At 37.9% G+C, this 18,414-nt stretch overlaps 1 protein-coding gene across 3 annotated transcripts in view; it reads right to left on the bottom strand.

The window, feature by feature from the left end:
- DNAJB6 (DnaJ heat shock protein family (Hsp40) member B6) overlaps positions 1 to 17,459 on the bottom strand; it is a 69,845-nt gene extending 52,386 nt beyond the window's left edge. For all 3 annotated transcript variants that reach the window (XM_045290015.1, XM_045290014.1, XM_004702335.3), the window contains exons 1-4: positions 17,375 to 17,459; positions 13,373 to 13,482; positions 9,095 to 9,154; positions 7,055 to 7,159 (exon numbers count right to left, since the gene is read on the bottom strand). In XM_045290015.1, coding sequence (XP_045145950.1) covers positions 7,055 to 7,159; positions 9,095 to 9,154; positions 13,373 to 13,482; positions 17,375 to 17,439 — 340 coding nt within the window. In that variant the 5' untranslated portion in view covers positions 17,440 to 17,459. The remainder of the gene's footprint in view (positions 1 to 7,054; positions 7,160 to 9,094; positions 9,155 to 13,372; positions 13,483 to 17,374) is intronic.
- Between the last annotated feature and the right edge of the window lie 955 nt (positions 17,460 to 18,414).

Below are 18,414 nucleotides of genomic sequence, written 5' to 3' on the forward strand. Positions count from 1 at the left end.
CTTATAGGCTTGGAGGTAAACAAGTGGCCATCTAGCTCAGAAGCAACGAAGGCAAAGCCCACATGGAAGAAGCACACCAGCTTGTGCGATCACGAGAAGTCAAAGGGATTAGGTATCACGCATCATGAACAAAAATTCCTATCATTGTGAATAAGGGGGAGTGTGGAGTGGAAACCCAAAGCCCATCTGTAGGCAATTGGCCATCCTGTTACGGAAGGGCCACAGGGAGGAGACGAGCCAGTCAGGGTGCAGTGTAGCAATGATGAAACAAACATACTTTCCTCTAGTTCCTAAATGCTTCCTCCCAGTATCATGATCCCAAGTCTACCTTACAAACCTGGCTAGACCAGAGGATGTACACTGGTACAGATAGGAATTGGAAACACAGAGAATCCAGGACGAATGATCCCTTTAGGACCTGTGGTGAGAGTGGCGATGCCGGGAGGGTGGAGGGAGAGTGGGGTAGAAAGGGGGAACTGATTACAAGGATCTACACATAACGTTGGACAGTGTAAGATATGACAAAATAATTTATAAAATATGACAAAACGGTAATTTATAAATTATCAAGGGTTCATGAGGAAGGGGGAAGCGGGTAGGGAGAGGGATAAATGAAGAGCTGATGCCAGGGGTTTAAATGGAGAGCAAAGGTTTTGAAAATGATGAAGGCAATGAATGTACAAATGTGCTTTACACAATTGATGTATGTATGGATTGTGATAAGAGTTATAGGAGCCCCTGATGACTTTAAAAAAAGATACATACACCTAAAGATTCTTATTACATACACACATCTCTCAAAAATGTATCCAAGGAAGTGTAGATTTTTTTTTGAATGTGGGTCAAACCTTACTATTCATTTATATCTAATTATAATCTCTGTAGGGAGTTGCAATCAGCGAAAGCACCTGGCTACTATTTTAAAGACTCGAGATTCAAACTCACACTCAGGTGCCAAAGAAAAAAACCTCTGATGGCTTACTTCTGAAATTGTAGCCATTGAAAACCCTATAGAATACAGTTCTACTCTGACAATGAGACTGGCATGAAATCAAATAGACAGTAATTGATTTATAATGCCTTTACAAAGAATTGTTCAAAGATCCCAAGACTACGTAACCTTCATCTAGTCACCCTTCAGACCTATGACTTACTCCCATGGCTCAATGTTTAACCTAACAAAAATCAATAGGGTTTGCAATAAGGCTAGGGTCATACAAACATCTGTGATCAAAAGCACATTTGCCCAAGGATCAAGTCAGAAGGCTGGAAGGGCTAGAAAAATGGAAACACAGGATGGAAAGTGAGGTTAGTGAAGTTACATAAAATGGGTAATGAGTTGTTGACTGAAAAACTGAAATTTTTAAAAGGTCAAAGAAAACATTTTGATGGGGATACTTGACATGTCAGCTATTCCCCCACCCCCCTTGCCCACCTGGGGATGGCGACTTATGATTAGATCAGTCACTGAGTGAATCTTTTATTTCATAAATCATATAAAAATGTTCAGGTACCTGGCCTCGACCTCAGAAGTAATAAGAATTTTGAGGAGTCACGCTCCTTCATTCCTCTCTTTGCTGTCCGCACTCCTCACCCCAAGTGTGTACAGAACTGAAGCACAGGGTATAAAGAGAAGGTAAAGCCCTCTTCCTCCTCTATGCGCCATAAAATCCAGCTATTCCAAATTCTTTTTAGCGTGGACATTTCTGGGGCACCTTGGAGGCTGTCAATGGGAGGGCCTGGGATCTGGCTGAAATTTTATATTAAGACTAAGTGAGCTTTGAGTATATGTTAGCCTCCAGTATGGGAGTTGATTTTATTTTTGTTTTCTGCACACTGTACGCACTAATAATTTTAACCACTACCCCCCAAAATCCATTCTATGTAAACTTAAGATTTTCAATACCACTATCACCACTCTCTCCAATCCTAGCATCAGTAACACTGGAGTATGAAAAAGTTTTAATTAAAGACAAAGACTATTTTTAAGACAGGAAAGAGCAATCAAAAAATTGGTTTTCATTGTTCACATCAGAGTATATTTCAGAAGTGCTATGGAGTGGAGGATTACCCTTTTGAAATTGTGAAATAAGTTTTTATGTTTTTTTGGTAAATAAAAACCAGGATTGCCGAACCTATAGAAAGTAAAATAAGGGAATCAGGAGGGAGGTAGGGGTGATAAAGGGGAGGTGAAAGCCAGGTACCCAGAAAGAAATAGGAGTTTTGGGAACTGATTATGGAAGCAATGGTACAATTCTGCTTAAGGACATTGAACGATACAATGAAATGACATTTGGATTAATGTCGAAGTAAAAATAAATTGAAAGGCTAAAACAAACAAACATAGATCCAGGAATGGTATTGGGGTTCACTAAATCCCAACTCCAACTTAAAAACAATTAGTTCTTACATCATGGCCCATACTCACCTCTGAGAAGGGAACATGGAGGAGACGGGTGCTATAGCAAAATGTGGTGAAGACATTGGATGGTGCACGGCTATCAGATAAAATAGTGTCTGGGGTGTTTAAAAGGTTTGTCTCCAATCAGGCCATCATGTAAGTGAAATGTCAACTAAGTCCACATGGAAACAAGCCACCATCAGCCACTGGAGGATTGTGAAACATAAAATTTGAAGTTCAAAGTGGGGTTTAGTAACAAAGCCTAAAGTCTGAGAACCTAGTTTGCAGAAGGCTCTGGATGACAGTGATAGCCCAAAATTTACTGGTAGAAATAAACCTCTGGTGGACCTGCATCCAACCACAATGGAGAGAAGAAGAAAGTGGTCGGTACATGGAGTATGTTGATGAGATGAGTACAGAGGGTCAAAGACAGAAAGAAGCGTGACTTGAATAATTTTAACTGCAAGCAAAGTTCCCCCAGGAGGCATGCTGGACCTGCTCTGGATATCAAAATCTTATGTTTTGGGGGATTGTATTATTTTGTTTGGGTTTTGACTGTGCATATTAGGGGGGTTCTCGGGTGTGTTGTCATTGTAGGTTACCTTCTTGAAATTGTGGTATATGGATTTTTGTTTTTTCATTTTCATTTTTTGGGATATGAAAACCAGGGTGTTGAACCTATAGAGGCAGCAAGTGGAACAGTTTTGGGGGCAGGGGACATGGAGGTGGCAGCAGGGTAAAAGGGTGATGACATCATGAAGTCCGCATAGAAAAAGAATGTTTGGAAACTGATTGTGGCAGCCAATGTACAATTCTGCCGAACGAGATGAAAATATAGAATACTCTCAGAAGCAACAAAGCCCACATGGAACAACATATCAACCTGTGTGATCACGGGGTGTCGAACGGATCACTGAAGACAAATGGGTGCATAAGCAAATGTGGTGAAGAAAGCTGATGGTGCCCGGCTATCAAAAAATATAGCGTCTGGGGTCTTAAAGGCTTGAAGGTAATCAAGCGGCCATCAAGCTCAGAAGCAACAAAGCCCACATGGAAGAAGCACACCAGCCTATGCAACCACGAGGTGTCGAAGGGATCAGGTGTAAGGCATCATCAGAACAAAAAATCTTACCATAGTGAATGATGGGGGGAGTGCGGAGTGGAGACCCAAAGCCCATCAGTAGGCCACTGGAGATCCCCTTGCAGAGGGGTCCCGGGGAGGAGATGAGCCAGTCAGGGTGCAATGTGACAATGATGAGAAATACAACTTTCCTCTAGTTCCTAAAGGTTTCCTCCCCGCTCCCACTACCATGACTCGAATTCGATCTTGCAAGACTGGCTAGACCAGAGGAGGTACACTGGTACAGATAGGAACTGAAAATACAGGGAATCCAGGATGGATGAGCCCTATAGGACCAGTGGTGTGAGTGGCAAAACAGGGAGGGTAAAGGGAGAATGGGTAGGAAAGAGGGAACCGATTACATGGAACTGTGTGTGACCTCCTCCCTGGGGGACAGACAACCGAAAAGTGGATGAAGGGAGACGTCGGACAGGGCAAGATATGACAAAATACCCATTTATAAACTATCAAGGGCACATGCGGGAGGGGGGAGCGGGGAGGGAGGGGAAAAATGAGGACCTAATGTCGGGGGTTTAAATGGAGAGAAAATGTTTTGAGAAACGATGTACAAACGCGCTTTACACAATTGATGTGTGTACAGACTGGGATAACAGTTGTATGAGCCCCTAATAAAATGTTTAAAAATAAAAAATAAATAAATAAAATGAAACTGATCTTGAAAATAAAAATTAAAAAAAAGAAAAGAAAATATAGAATACTATATATACTCATGGATAAGCCAAGTTTTACAGCACATTTTTAATGCAATTTTTGTGGTAAAATTAGGTGCCTTGCCTGATATTCAGGTCAGCTTATACTCGAGTATTTACAGCAATCTAATATATATGTATTAAGCCCAAATAAAAATAATTTTAAAAAGAATACTCATTCTATTTTACTTCAGATTTGTTGGCTATAGGAAGGCCAATTTATAAAGGATACAAAAGTGGTGATGTGCCATGTCGTGAATATTTACAGGGAATCTATATACATTTCTATGTTAATGGTAGCTAGAAGTAAAGCACGCACCTTGAAGACTATGTACAGTCTCTTTTCTCAAACACTCAATTTCAAAGTTCCCTGCTTTAGCTTTAGTTAATATGTACTAGTGGTCCCTCCATAACTCAATAAAGTACTGTTCTTTAAACATCAGATTACACTATAATATAAAAGATAGTGAAAATTTTTTTTCAATCTCCATTCTCAGATAAAGTTCTGCAACATTTAAAAAGCTTAATACCTACCAGATGTAGTGGTGACTTATTTCCTCTTCATGCCTACGACAGACAGGAGGGGGGAATCCACTTGTCTTTTCTATATATTCTTTGTAGACAGAATTTATCTTTTTCCCTTCTAAGCTTTAGGGGTGGCAGCTGGTGTTGAGACCCTTTAACCAGGCTCCAGGAAAAGAGGAAAACAGGATGTGTTTTTCCCTCAGTGAGGCAAGACAAAAATGGCTGCACCAGCACAGATTTTAACACTGACCTTCCAAACGCCAATCAGTCACTGATAGTTCCAATAGTCAAGAACAGGCCAAGAAAGGAAGCTCTAAGAACAACTAAGAGTACCAGGTACCCTATTTGTATCTGAGACACCCAGCAAAAAAATGGATTTTTTCCCCAAAGCTATGTAAATATTTTTACAAAACAACCTTATCATCTTCAAAGTCTCCCTGACACTTAATACATTTGTCAAATCTGTGATTCTGTTCTAGAAACATTTTTCAAACTCATCTGTTTGGGTCACTGACAGCACCTCCCTCATTTTTTTCACTCTTCTATGTCATCAAGTCACTGTCCTTTCGTGTCCCTCTGCATTCACAGAAACAAAATGTTGCACAGAGGGAGGTCAGGTGAGTACAGTGTGTGGGGAAAGAGAGCATGCTGTCTTGGACCAATAATTGGCACACTGATATGGCTACATGAGCAGGTGCATTGTCGTGGCAAAACCAGTCCCCCGTCTGCCACAAATCAAGCCCTTTTTGTTACACACTGTTACACAATCTTTTCAGAGTCTCTCAACTAGAAAGCTTAACTAATAGTCTGACCTGGTGGAATGAACTCCCAAATGCACTATCCCCTCACATCAAAAAAAACAATGAGCATAATCTTAATCTTTGATTTCACCTGACGAGGTTTTTTTCGAGGCAAGGTGATAATAGCATCTTCCACTAACTTGACTGATGTTTGCTTTCAGGGTTGTAAGAACAGCACCAAGTCTCATCACCAGTAATGGTCTTGGAAAAAAGGTCTGGGTCACTTGGGAGCTGTTCTTTCAAAGCACATCATGTTTCCAGTCGATGCTGTTTGTCCTGGTCAGTCAGAACCTGAGGCACAGTGACCCTTCTCATTCCCAAATCTCCTGTTAAATTCGCTAAACCAAGCGCTAAAATAGTCCAGATAACTTCCCCATCTCTTCTACAGTCTGTTGTCGGTCTTTGAGCACAAGTCCATGAATTTTGTTGGCATTTTGTCTGTTTGGGAAGTTGATGGATGTACTGAACAAGGTTTGTCATCAATCGACATTCTACCTTTTTTTTCCCTCCCACCTTCTTTGAAATGAGAAAACCACTCATACACTTTTGAGTTTTTCCCATAGTGCTCTCCTTGTAAGCTGTGTTCAAATACCACAACAGTTTCTGCAGCATTTTTCCCAAGCAGAAAACAAAATTTCACAGTTGCACGCCATTCTTAAAAATTGGCCATCACAAAAAAACAAGTTTGAAGCAAAACTGCTCCTACAAAAAAAAATTCACTGGGACCCAAGTGACACCACTGGGTATGCTGCTAACTCAAGAGTGAGTTGCTCAATGCTCACCTGGGAGGGGCGGGAGGAGGGAGGGAGGGAGAGACAGAGCGGGGTGGGGGTGGGGGGTGGACCTGATGTGTACCGCAAAAGCTCCGTCCAACAAAGCTTTTTCCGGTTTTTCCTTTTTTGGGGGGGGGCAGGGGGTATACTCCCTCATATTATACCCCATTATCAGGCATTGAATATCAAGCTCCAAGGCAACATGCTGCCTACGATGAATCAGCAACCAAACACAGCACTATTTCATTTAACAAGACTATTTTCACATCAAAGAATATTCCTGCTAACTACAGTTGTCCTTTCAGGAATTGTGAAGCCAGTAATCATACCAAGCACAATTACAAAACAGAAAAGCAGGTGCATAGATCAAATGTCTTCTGAGCAATAATTACTACAGTACTTAATATTTTAATAAGAATATCATGGCATATTCATTAAAAAGTCCATTTTCAACAGGCAGCCAGCATACAATTTCTTACCATATCTTAATTTGAAACTACAAAAATGAAGTTCAGTTAGGGATATACATAATGACGGAAAAGAATGCATTACTAACCTTCGTTATTTTTAATGTGCAAGTTGTAAAATCAGAAACCTCCCCAAAAGAAGCTGAGAAAGAACTATACAATAACTACAAAGAAACAAGATATACTGGTAATTATATAAAAGCATCATCAATCCTTACGTAGGTTACGTACACCAAATAAAATGTTATACCTACTTACCAAAAAAGTCAAATGGGTCCCTTCCACCAAAAAATTCCCTGAAGACATCATCTGGATTACGGAATGTGAAACCAAACTCAAATGGACTGTCAAAATGACTTCCACCTATATAAATAAACACAGCATATTTTTTAATTTATGAATTCTAGTCTTTTGTAAGCAATTATTTGTTTAGAGATTATTAAAGAATGACCTATGTCGGACAGTGAAAGATAAGACAAAATAATAACTTGTAAATTATCAAGGGTTCATGAGGGAGGAGGGTGCGGGGAGGGAGGGGGGAAAATGAGGAGCTGATATCAAGGGCTCAAGCAGAAATCAAATGTTTTGAGAATAATGGCAACAAATGTGCTTGACACAATGGATGGATGGATGGATGGATGGATGGATGGATGGATGGATGGATTGTGATAAGAGTTGTACGAGCCACCAATTAAATGATTTAAAAAACAAACAACAAAAAAAGAATGACCTAAAGAAAGGAAAATATTTCATAAAGCAGAAGCTCGAAAACACAAAATGTGAGTTCTGTCTTAATTAAGGTGACCAGACATCCCGCTTTTGGCGGGACAGTCCTGATTTTTAACAATTTTTTCCACATCCCGCAGCGTTTTAGAAAAGTCCCGCTTTTTAGAAAGAATGCACAAGCTAGGGTATACGGCTTTTGGCGGCCATGTGGCTATTTTGCCAGGATATGAGTTTTATCAATGGTGTCCCGCTTTACCAATGTTAAAATCTGGTCACCTTAGTCTTAGTAAGACAATTTACAACTGGGAACAATTTATTAAGTATACTTAGAGATCAAGTTCCCTGAATTTCAGAGTAACAATCCCTTTCACTTAATGCTTTCCCACCACATTTAAGTTTGTTGTCAGTACATGGAATTGCACACAAATAAAACAGACATGCTAAGAAGGTTTATTAAAAGATCAGCAGTCATACATCCTTCCTATTGGGCTGACTGGGTAATTTTTCATTGAAAACAGAGGGCCCAGGCAGGATTATTTTACTTTTCCAATAGTAGCAGGGCCCAGGAATCCATTTTTAATCGACAAAGAATCTTTTCATATCATCAAGTACTGATCAAGGGGGCTAAATGCAAAATACAATAGTAGCCGGGCTCAAGAATCTTTTTAATTGCAAGGAATCTTTTGATAACTTCAAGTATTCATCTAGTATAAGTGCAAAATACAATGACATATTAAAGGCTATAATTTATTACATTAAAGATTATAATTAAAAATAATAAAGATTATAAATAATTTCTTAACTATGGAAAGTACATCAGTGCAATGCTATCAATTTCGCCCTCCTTCCTCCTGTTACACGTACTATTCAGACCACTTTCTCTCTTTTTTAAATCCTTTTATTGGGGGCTCGTGTACAACTCATAACAATACAGACATACATTGTGTCAAGCACATTTGTACATTTGTTGCCATCATTCTCAAAACATTTTCTTTCTACTTGAGCCCTTGTTATCAGCTCATTTTCCCCCTCCCTTCCTGACCCTCCCTTCCTCATGAACCCCTAATAATTCAAATTATTTTTTCATATCTCACACTGTTCGATGTCTCCCTTCACCCACTCTTCTGCTGTACGTCCCCCAGGGAAGGGGTTATATGCAGATCATTGTGACCGGTTCACCCTTTCTCCCCACACCTTACCCTGACCCTCCTGGTATGGCTACTGTCACAATATTGGTCGTGAGGGGTTTATCTGTCCTGCATTCCCTGTGTTTCCAGTTCTATACCTGTTACATGCTCTGGTTTAGCCAGATTTGTAGGTAGAAATGGGGTCATCATAGTGGGGGTGGGTAGGAAGGAAGCATTAAAGAACTAGGGGAAAGTTGTATGTCTCATCGGTGCTGTCTGCACCTTGACTGGCTCATCTCCTCCTCGCAGCCCTTCTGTAAGGGGATCAAGACCACATTCTAAATGCTATATCTATATCTGCACACACAATGCTGGGACTTCAAATTATCTCATTAGCATGCAAAGAGAGAAACAGAAAAAGATTATTTTAGTAGTATATACATACCTCCACCTCCACCGTTTAATCCTTCTTTGCCATATTTGTCATAGATATCCCGTTTTTTAGCTATAATTAAAAATAAATGTCAGTATGTCATATTACATTTTTCTCACTCAAAGTGCAATAAGAATGCCATTTCCCACACTATAAATCAAAGAGAGAATACAGTTTTTTACTTTTTTAAAAATCATTTTATTGGGGGCTCATACAACTCTCATCACAATCCATACAAACATCAATCGTATAAAGCACATTTGTACATTCATTACCCCCATCATTCTCAAAACATTTGCTATCCACGTAAGCCCCCGGGTGTATCAGTTCCTCATCAGTTTTTTAATTTTTTACAAGGTAATAGGCCAGGGCTTACTTTAAAAGAAACTTGGGAAAGGGGGAACATGTTAGAAACGTTTTTTGGTGTGTTTTTTAATTGTCACTGTTAGTCTTACAGGTTTAATCACCCTGAGTAAACCAACAGCCTTACTTTATACATTCTAGAGTAAAAATAACTCTAGAGAAAAAAAATAATTTGCTATAGTACGCTGTGTTCCCACCCACTCCCAAATATTATGCAAATAATGAACTATTGCCTGACTTTATGCAGGTGCACTTGGAGCTCTTGTTCACCAACTGTAATCAGTACTTTGGTCTATAGCCTCAAATATCTCTGCCTTAACTCACATTATGTCATCCAACATTCACCCCAAGGCCTTGCCAAGTCGTTTTCCAGGTTTTTCACTAAGTGTCACTCTGTTCTCCCATAACTCATACACAATTCTTTTCATCCCCATGAAATCACTGACTATCACATGAAATCACATCCAGCCAACAGCTAACCTTGCACCTGATACTTGAAATTAGATCAACAGCTCTTTTCAGCTCAAGATCTACCAGTGCAGCAGTTCTCAACTTATGGGTCGCAACCCCTTTGGAGGTTGAATAACCCTTTCATAGGGGTCACCCGATTCATAACAATAGCAAAATTACAGTTATGAAGCAGCAACGAAAATAATTTTATGGTTGGGGGGTCATCACAACATGAACTGTATTAAAGGTTCGCAGCATTAGGAAGGTTGAGAAACACTGTACTGGTAGAAAATAACTGATCTAAACGTTTTGAAGTCCTTATTTCCTGTATTGGCTTTAATGTGATTTAGTTTCATGAAATTATGTGCACATTAACAGATGGTATATACTAAGAAAAAAAGACATTAACCCAGCTAATACTTATCGGTGAGGATTTTCAATTGCAACTTGGATTACATAAAGCATAGAAACGTTTCATAGTTTAAAAGACAAGTTGGATTAATTCACACAGCCCTTTCATTTATTGGGTATGTATTTGAGCAAATTACTGAGCCAGTGTCCTTTACCTATAAAATGAAGCGAGTAAAGGCTGTGCTGGATTGCTTGGACAATTTTAAATGAAACTGTGCCTATAAAACACTTAATATACCACACAACTTGTTATAAGCACTGACATAAGAGGGAAATCTATGTAGACAGATTAGTTTGGTCACTTGAATAAGTACACTTCACATTTATCAGCACCCCTACATCAAAAACTTTTAAGAAAACACTTCTGATGATCCTTCGACTTTATAAACAGAATCTCAGCCAACTTTCAATATTTCTAGGTATCTGTGCCTAGCAGTATAGGGGCTTATGAGTTGGGCTGCTAAATGCAAGCAAGGTGCACAGTTCAAAATTCGCCAGCCACTCCAAGAGAAAAGGATGTGGCTTTCTATTCCTATAAAGGTTTAGTCTTGGAAACCTACAGCGATGGCTCTTTTCTATCCTATATAGTCTCTATGAGTTGGTATCAACTCAGAGGCAATGAGAAAGGTCTTTTAACATGACCCAAAAAAGAGAACATGACCAAATCCATAATTGCTTCCCCTTTTTTGGGGGGTGGGGGGGGGCGAAACAGGTAAATAAATATAAGTACATCTAAATAATCAAATTATGACAAAAAACTCTGATACCATTTGAGAGCCATAAAAGATATAGTCCAAATTGTGGCACTACCAAGTACAGACAACAGAGTAATGTTCCACATAAATCTCATGTAGTGTGTGAGCAGGTAACCATGATGGAACATAGTGGTTACAGCACTTGACTGCTTACCAAAAAAAATCAACAGTTTAAGCTTACCAGCCACTCTGCAGAAAAAAGATAATCTGCTTCTGTAAATATTACAGCTTTGGAAACCCTATGGGACAGTTCCACTCTGTCTTATAGGATCGCTGAGTCTACAACCGACTTGACAGCAACAAGTTTGTAGGAGCTTTTTAAAGTATGTTATCAAAAGGGAAGTATATAATACAATAGAAATGTATAGGGTCTCATGGCAGTCATTCAGCTTCTCTTAATTCCCACTGCCCTACTTGCTTTTATAGTCATTTTTATTGCTGCTACTTTAAAGCATTATCTTATGAAGTACTTTAGGGTTTAATCTTAAGATTTAACTTGAATGCTTAGAAAGGCTTTTCCAAGAAAAGGTTAATAAAAGGAGGGCATTTTTCTAGCTATTTTGTGCAGGGTAGCTCATTTCACTCCCATAATTTTGATAAAAGAATGAACCTATCTTGTCCATGATGAGATAGTTTCCATTTTTAGTTAAAAGAATGAGCATCACAAAAGTTAGGGTGGTCCCAATTCCTAAGGTTACACCGTTCTGCTCTTTGCTAACTTAGTGAGAACTGTTGACCGTGCATAATGGTCTTAGATACTAAGACAAACGCATCAGATAGGGAATCAGCATGGACTTTGGTAGACCTACCTACTTACAGTGTTCCTGTTGAAATCTTTTTTTTTTTTGCATTAATGGTTTTATTAGGCATATTAAACTCACAATTGTTATTGTTCTGATGCTATAAAAATTTTATCTATAGGGAATCCCTCAACAATAACAAGTTTATTTCACTAACAATTATTAATATTATCTTATTTTTTACCATTCAAAATTTTTTGGAAATGCTTTATTTGCCACTTTTTGTCACTGGTGATTATGTTGAATAGAATGAAACTGGGGGGCAGAACTGGATCTATTCCTGCATGTGTGTATAAATCCCAACTACAATCCAATAACAAAGTCTATAATGCAGTTTAATTACTGAACATTTTAAAGGAGGAAAAAAACCTAAGTTCAAATTCATATGGAAACCAGAATTACTGGATCCACTGAGGTTAGGAGAGCCCCAATCTAATGACCAGAAATCACCTTTACCCCATGAATCAAAACTACCGCATAAAGTCATCATTAAACAACAGCTTGCTAGCCCATTAATAATGAATGTATGCCTGACACAAAATTGTTGATGAGTACAAACTGACCAAAGTTAACTTAAAAGCACAGACGAGAACTTTTATGGGGCAGAAAGGCTAAATTAAGGATAAGAAATTCCTATGGGTGAAATAGAATGTGAACTACATAATCAATGATAGTAAATGGTTCATGTAGGAACTAAGTGGATGTACCTTTCTTTGGCTAACTAAGTATATTGCCACCAAAAATAAATTTTAAAAAGTAGAAATGCAATTTTAAAGCCAATTCATTACTGTGTGAGATAAGACCACAATTATCGATGGAAGTCTTGATTAAAGGTAAAAAGCACCTATGTATTCATTTTCATTTGTAATATTAAGAACCTGTGAAGTTGAGGCTCAGAAAAAAGGAGAGACTTAGTAAAGGTAATTAAGCAGAGGTAGGAGCAAAGTTCCCTAAAACCTTTTTGCCATGTCGCAGAGGCATTTGGAGTTTAGCTGCTGTTCAGCTTTTCTCACTTCCTACTTCCCTTTACCTTGTAAGGTCTCTTCACTACTTTTGTCTTTAGTCCTATCAGTGGTCTTAATATAGCTCTTCCAAAAAATTTATTTGTTATAGGCCACTCATACCTTGTCACAATATACAAATTTTAAAATGTTTGGAGAGGCTGACAATAAGTGAGGTTTGATACAAATTAGCAATGACATATTTTATGAAGCTACTATGATACGGGGTAGGGTTAATGCAAAAATAGAATTAAAAGATAATTGAATGTATCCATGAAATTTTTGATGATCTTCTAAAATATCCATCCTAAGAGAAACTGTTAGAAACTTAGCTACTCCACAACATTAGTAAAACTGTATCAAATGACTGGCAGGAATAAGAGATTCAACTCCTTGAAAGAAAAATATTGGTCATTTTTGTACAACTCTGCTGGTCCTGAAATGGATTCTAATACTTTCCCCTATTTCATCAATCCATTCAGAACCCTTAGCAAGTTCATTATTACTTACCATCTGATAACACCTCATATGCCTCAGCTACTTGTTTGAATTTCCTCTCTGCTTCCTCCTTATTCTCAGGATTTTTATCAGGATGCCACTTCAGTGCCAACTTACGATATCTAGAAAACAAGAAAGTGGTGTTCCTAATGACATTCAAGCTCTGAAACCAATTGGGCTTTTGAAACTAACAGAATGGAGCTGTTTAATTTAATTATAAGAGCTACCTCCCTTCCCCAGTTGCAAGCAAACTCTAACCAGGTAAAATACAGATAGAAAACAATGTTAAGAAATGCCCATAAGATGAACTCAAAGGTATGAGCAATAGGAATCCAACCATGACTATCTCCTGATTCTCAGGAATGTATTTATTTACTAATCCAGCCCCTTATTTAATATATTATTGTGTCAATGTGAATCCACAGTCACAGCATTGTCAAAAAATCTGGTTTCAATGAGACGCGCTTCAGCATATAAGAGTTTTAACACTGTCTTCTGGAAAAATCATGATGAAGATCACATTTTGTTGTAAGGACCTAATATGTCCTAACAATGACATGCTTTGTAAATATAAAGACTAAGAACTAAGGTACAGACACAATCCTGTGTTCTAAGGAACACTAATGAAGGAACACACTACCCTCTAGTGCAGCAGTTCTCAACCTTCCTAACGCCGCGACCCTTTCATAGTCGTACCTTGTGATGTGGTGACCCCCAACCATAAAACTGTTTTTGTTGCTACTTCACAACTGTAATTTTGCTACTGTTATGAATCATAATGTAAATATCTGATATGAAGGATGTATTTTCATTGTTACAAATTGAACATAATTGAAGCATAGTGATGAATCAAATATTTCTAATAACAAATAAATGAAATTTTGTCTTGAAGCATGGTGTGGCATAGGTTTTCACACCGGTACTCGTATGTGGGCACATCTGCAAGTGAGGGGACCCGCCTAGAGACAGAGGAGCGGTGTCTCGGTTCCTAAGACCATCAGAAATGTGTTTTCCAATGGTCTTAGGCGACCCAGGTGAAGGATCGTTTGACACCCCCCCACATAGGGGTCGGACCAACAGGTTGAGAACCGATGCTCCAGTGTGTTGATGTGAAGACTAAGAAATACAAGATATACTACAGTAAGGTTTAATTGTGTTTAGCAGCCTCTATGGTAGGCTGTTAAAATTTTTAAAAATCAAGGAATATAATGTATAATACAATATGCATAAATATATCTAATGTCTTTTAACAAGTTAGGTGTTGGGCCTATATTCAGTACTTTAGCAAAGTAAAAACACTACTACTCAAATGGAGAGAAAGCACATGATCTGCAATTCAAACTCATGTAAGAGTATTAGTGTCTCTGAAGAAATAGATGCTTGTACATCCTTAAACCTGAAACAAAGTTTTGTTTGTCAGTATACTGACAAAACCTGTTGTTCAATCCTTCCCTTTTTTTTTTTGGTGGTGGTTTTATTTTTTTTATTTTCTCTTTTTTAAAAAAATCATTTTATTAGGGTCTCATACAACTCTTATCACAATCCATACACACATCAATTGTGTAAAGCGCATTTTTACATTCATTGCCCTCATCATTCTCAAAACATTTTCTCTCCACTTAAACCCCCGGCATTAGGTCCTCATTTTTCCCCTCCCTCCCCGCTCGCCCCTCCTTCATGAGCCCTTGATAGTTTGTAAATTGTTATTTTATCATATCTAATTAATATTACACACAACCTCATGTTCTGTGTTTGCTAATTGTTAAAAGCAAGATCAAATCTGGTCTAAGTCTAATATATAACTGCTTTTTAAAGGTATTATTTAACGTCATAGTGTCATTTTTTTTCTAAAATTAACTACCAATAAAGGAATAATTTTAATTCAGCCTAATCACAAATTTTCATTTTCTTTACACTCTATTAAATTTCTTCCTAAAATGGCAACGTGGCAGTTTAGGAATTATTGGTGGTTTTGTTTGTGTTTGCATCCCCAGATCACTTTTATTCTGCTGACTGAATTATCATCACAATGTTCCTTTAATGACTTAGTCATTCTGAAAACTATGAACAACTGGCTCTCATGGATAATGAAAACTAACCTATTTTCCAATGACCCTCTAGCACAACTGAGGGCATGTATTACAGCACAAACAAAGTAGTACAAGTGTACTTGTTAATTTATTCAAAAACAGTAACAGTTTGTAACTGCCTCTTTGTCATACAAATCTACCAAATTTTTATCAGCTAATATTATTAGAGCAATGTGGACACCTAATGTTAGAATGGGGTGGGGGGGTGCCAGCATGTTTAAAGAAAGAGGCTACTAAAGTAAGGTTGGTGGTCAAGTGCACACAGAAGCAACTCAGAAGATCTGGTAATATACAGAAAACCCTCCAGACCAGTTTTAGTGACTCATATGGGGTGGCCACATGTGAGAATTGATTCAATAGCAAATAGTTTTAAAGCATACATCACAGAAAATTGTGCGTGGGGGAGGGGCCCAAATTCCACTATTTACATAAATAGTAACCCATTCATTGTGCCTACATGATATCTCTGAATGGACTATTCCTTATTAGTTCACTGGCTAAACTTACAAAAAGGTACAGCCAACACAGAAATTATCCCAATTTAGCATTTCAAAATACCGTAAACGGTTTGGTTCCCAAAAAGAAAAATTTCCATTTAAAGGTCCACCAAGTCTAATAATATAAACTTCATTATGTATTGTTTTTTAAAGCGTGGTTCTTCCAAAATACACTAAAAGTTCATTTCCAATTCTTTTGACCTTATTTATTAGTTTCATTAACTATACCAAAAATATACTTAATGGTCATTTTGCCAAATACAGATGATCCAGATTATGGAAGAGTTCCATTCTTACATTTGTCTTGACGCTAAACTTACACTCAAGATGGAACAGTTAGACAGGATCATATTTAATGTCAGTCAAATGTTTGTCTTCATGTACAGTATAGTATATAGAGTATCTATCTATGAGTAAGAAACATCTAATAAAACAATTTTTAAAAAAGCAACATTAAACAAACACTTCCAGATTCTCTAACATGGCTCTAACATAAGAATATATTGAGGGGAAATGAGATGCTATAACGATGAGCACAAAATTGAAGAAAATGTTATAAAACGGAGTGTGGTGATCACTGTGCAATTCTTCTTGGTGTGAGTGAACTACTTAACAGTGTGATATGTGGATTATATGCCCAAAAAAGGGAGAATACAGTAATAAAAATAAGCTTTTGCTATGTATCATATAAAGTCGTGCCCATTTGTTATACCTTACATCCACTAGGTTGTACAACATAGTTTGCCTCATAACTATGGGATGTACATAAGCTGGACATTCTTAAATTGGAGACTGCCTGTACTCTATAATCACTAATACATCTAAATATTCTAAATGATCTTGAAAGCTAGTCAGTCTACATAATATTGTCGCCTGAGACTAGCCTCTTCAAATCAGGCAGGGCCAGGTCAGAAAGATTAAAATAGACAATAAAATTGTTCTGAAACTTCAATGTGAATCAGAATTGATTCGTATGGTATAAGAAACGATCCAAAACGTTTTCTTTCTTTTTTTTTTAAAGTAATTACACCCAGGAAATTAAGATGCCATTATTTTAGGTCTAGCCTATGAGAAAGGGTGCTTGAGAGTAAGAGTAACCAAATACATTTCAAAATCCAATGTAATGGTTCTTTTACATTATTTCATGTGAATAGTAGTGTTTTTTAATCTTCAATAAACAGACACTGTCCCAAAGACAAAGTACCACAGTCAATCAAGTAAACTTTTTTTATTACCAACTGGCAAAGGGTTATGCCTAAGTTTGAAAATATGAATGTTATTTTGTAAATGCTGTTAAAGTAAACTGGGCACAACAAAAAGGTTCCTACAAAACATTTAAGAGCCCATTAAATAGGCAATCTACAAAATTACACTATTCAATTACAATGAAAATTATGTTTCCTTATTTCAAGAATAAAATTACTTACGCTTTTTTAATATCCTCGGGTGAAGCATGTCTCTGCACACCTAGAACTTCATAGTAATCCACCATGTTTTAACAGATTGTTGGAACAAGTCCTGTAATTAAAAAACCTTTGGTCAATGACAAGACAGCCAGGTTTCACTAGATAATGGGGTGTGGGAGCAGAGGAGGAACCAAAAGGAGGAGGAGGTGGTCGCCACTTCTAAGCACCTATGAGTTCTACAAAAGATAATTTGTTAGCTAATCACTAGCCCTGTCAGGCTGGGGCCTTCTCTCCAAACAGGTTCTAGGACTTATGATCCAAATGCCTTCTTAATATAGAAAAATAAAGGCTCTGAAAGAGCCCAATAATAGCCTAAACTAAATAAAATTAACAGGTGACTCTGAGGCAGGCTCCCTCCTTACTTGATCATTAAGACGGATTCAATTTAAGGATCTTATTTTCCTAAACACTAGATCTTCCATTCAATATGACCCCTTGGCTAGGTATTGTGCAAGGCAGCAAGGACGAACACAGTATGCCTGCCCTCCAGAAACACACAGATTTCTGTAGCTCTCCTACTACCCAAATAGCAAAAGCCCTTCCATACACACCCCAACAAGCTCCACCTTTATTTTCCTGGGAGAGAAAACGGAAATTTGATAAGGTTATTAGAATAATTTTACCTCTTGGCTCAGGTAAATTTTGCCATCCACTTATCAAATAAAGCTATTATTTGCCTGTTGTCAATACTACGTATTTACAAATTATTGTCACAGAAAAAGCCTTCAAGAAACTAGCAGCAGAAATCCTGCTTCCCCTTTGATGGGTTCAGTTGGTTCTTTCTACATAGAGTTACTACAGTGTAAAGCTTAAGATGCCTCTGGTCCCGGAAGGTAAAAGGAAATAGAGGAAAGAGATAGGAGGCAAAGGGCATATATAGTTGTCTAAATAAAGGCATGTACATATATGTACAGTGAACCCTCGTTTATCGCGGTTAATCGGTTCTAGACCCTACCGTGATAAATGAAATTCCGCGAAGTAGGATTCCTTATTTGTAAATC

This window comes from Echinops telfairi, unplaced genomic scaffold (assembly GCF_000313985.2).
Source record: "Echinops telfairi isolate 266 unplaced genomic scaffold, ASM31398v2 ScPeMD7_31;HRSCAF=116, whole genome shotgun sequence".
NCBI classification, from domain to species: domain Eukaryota; kingdom Metazoa; phylum Chordata; class Mammalia; order Afrosoricida; family Tenrecidae; genus Echinops; species Echinops telfairi.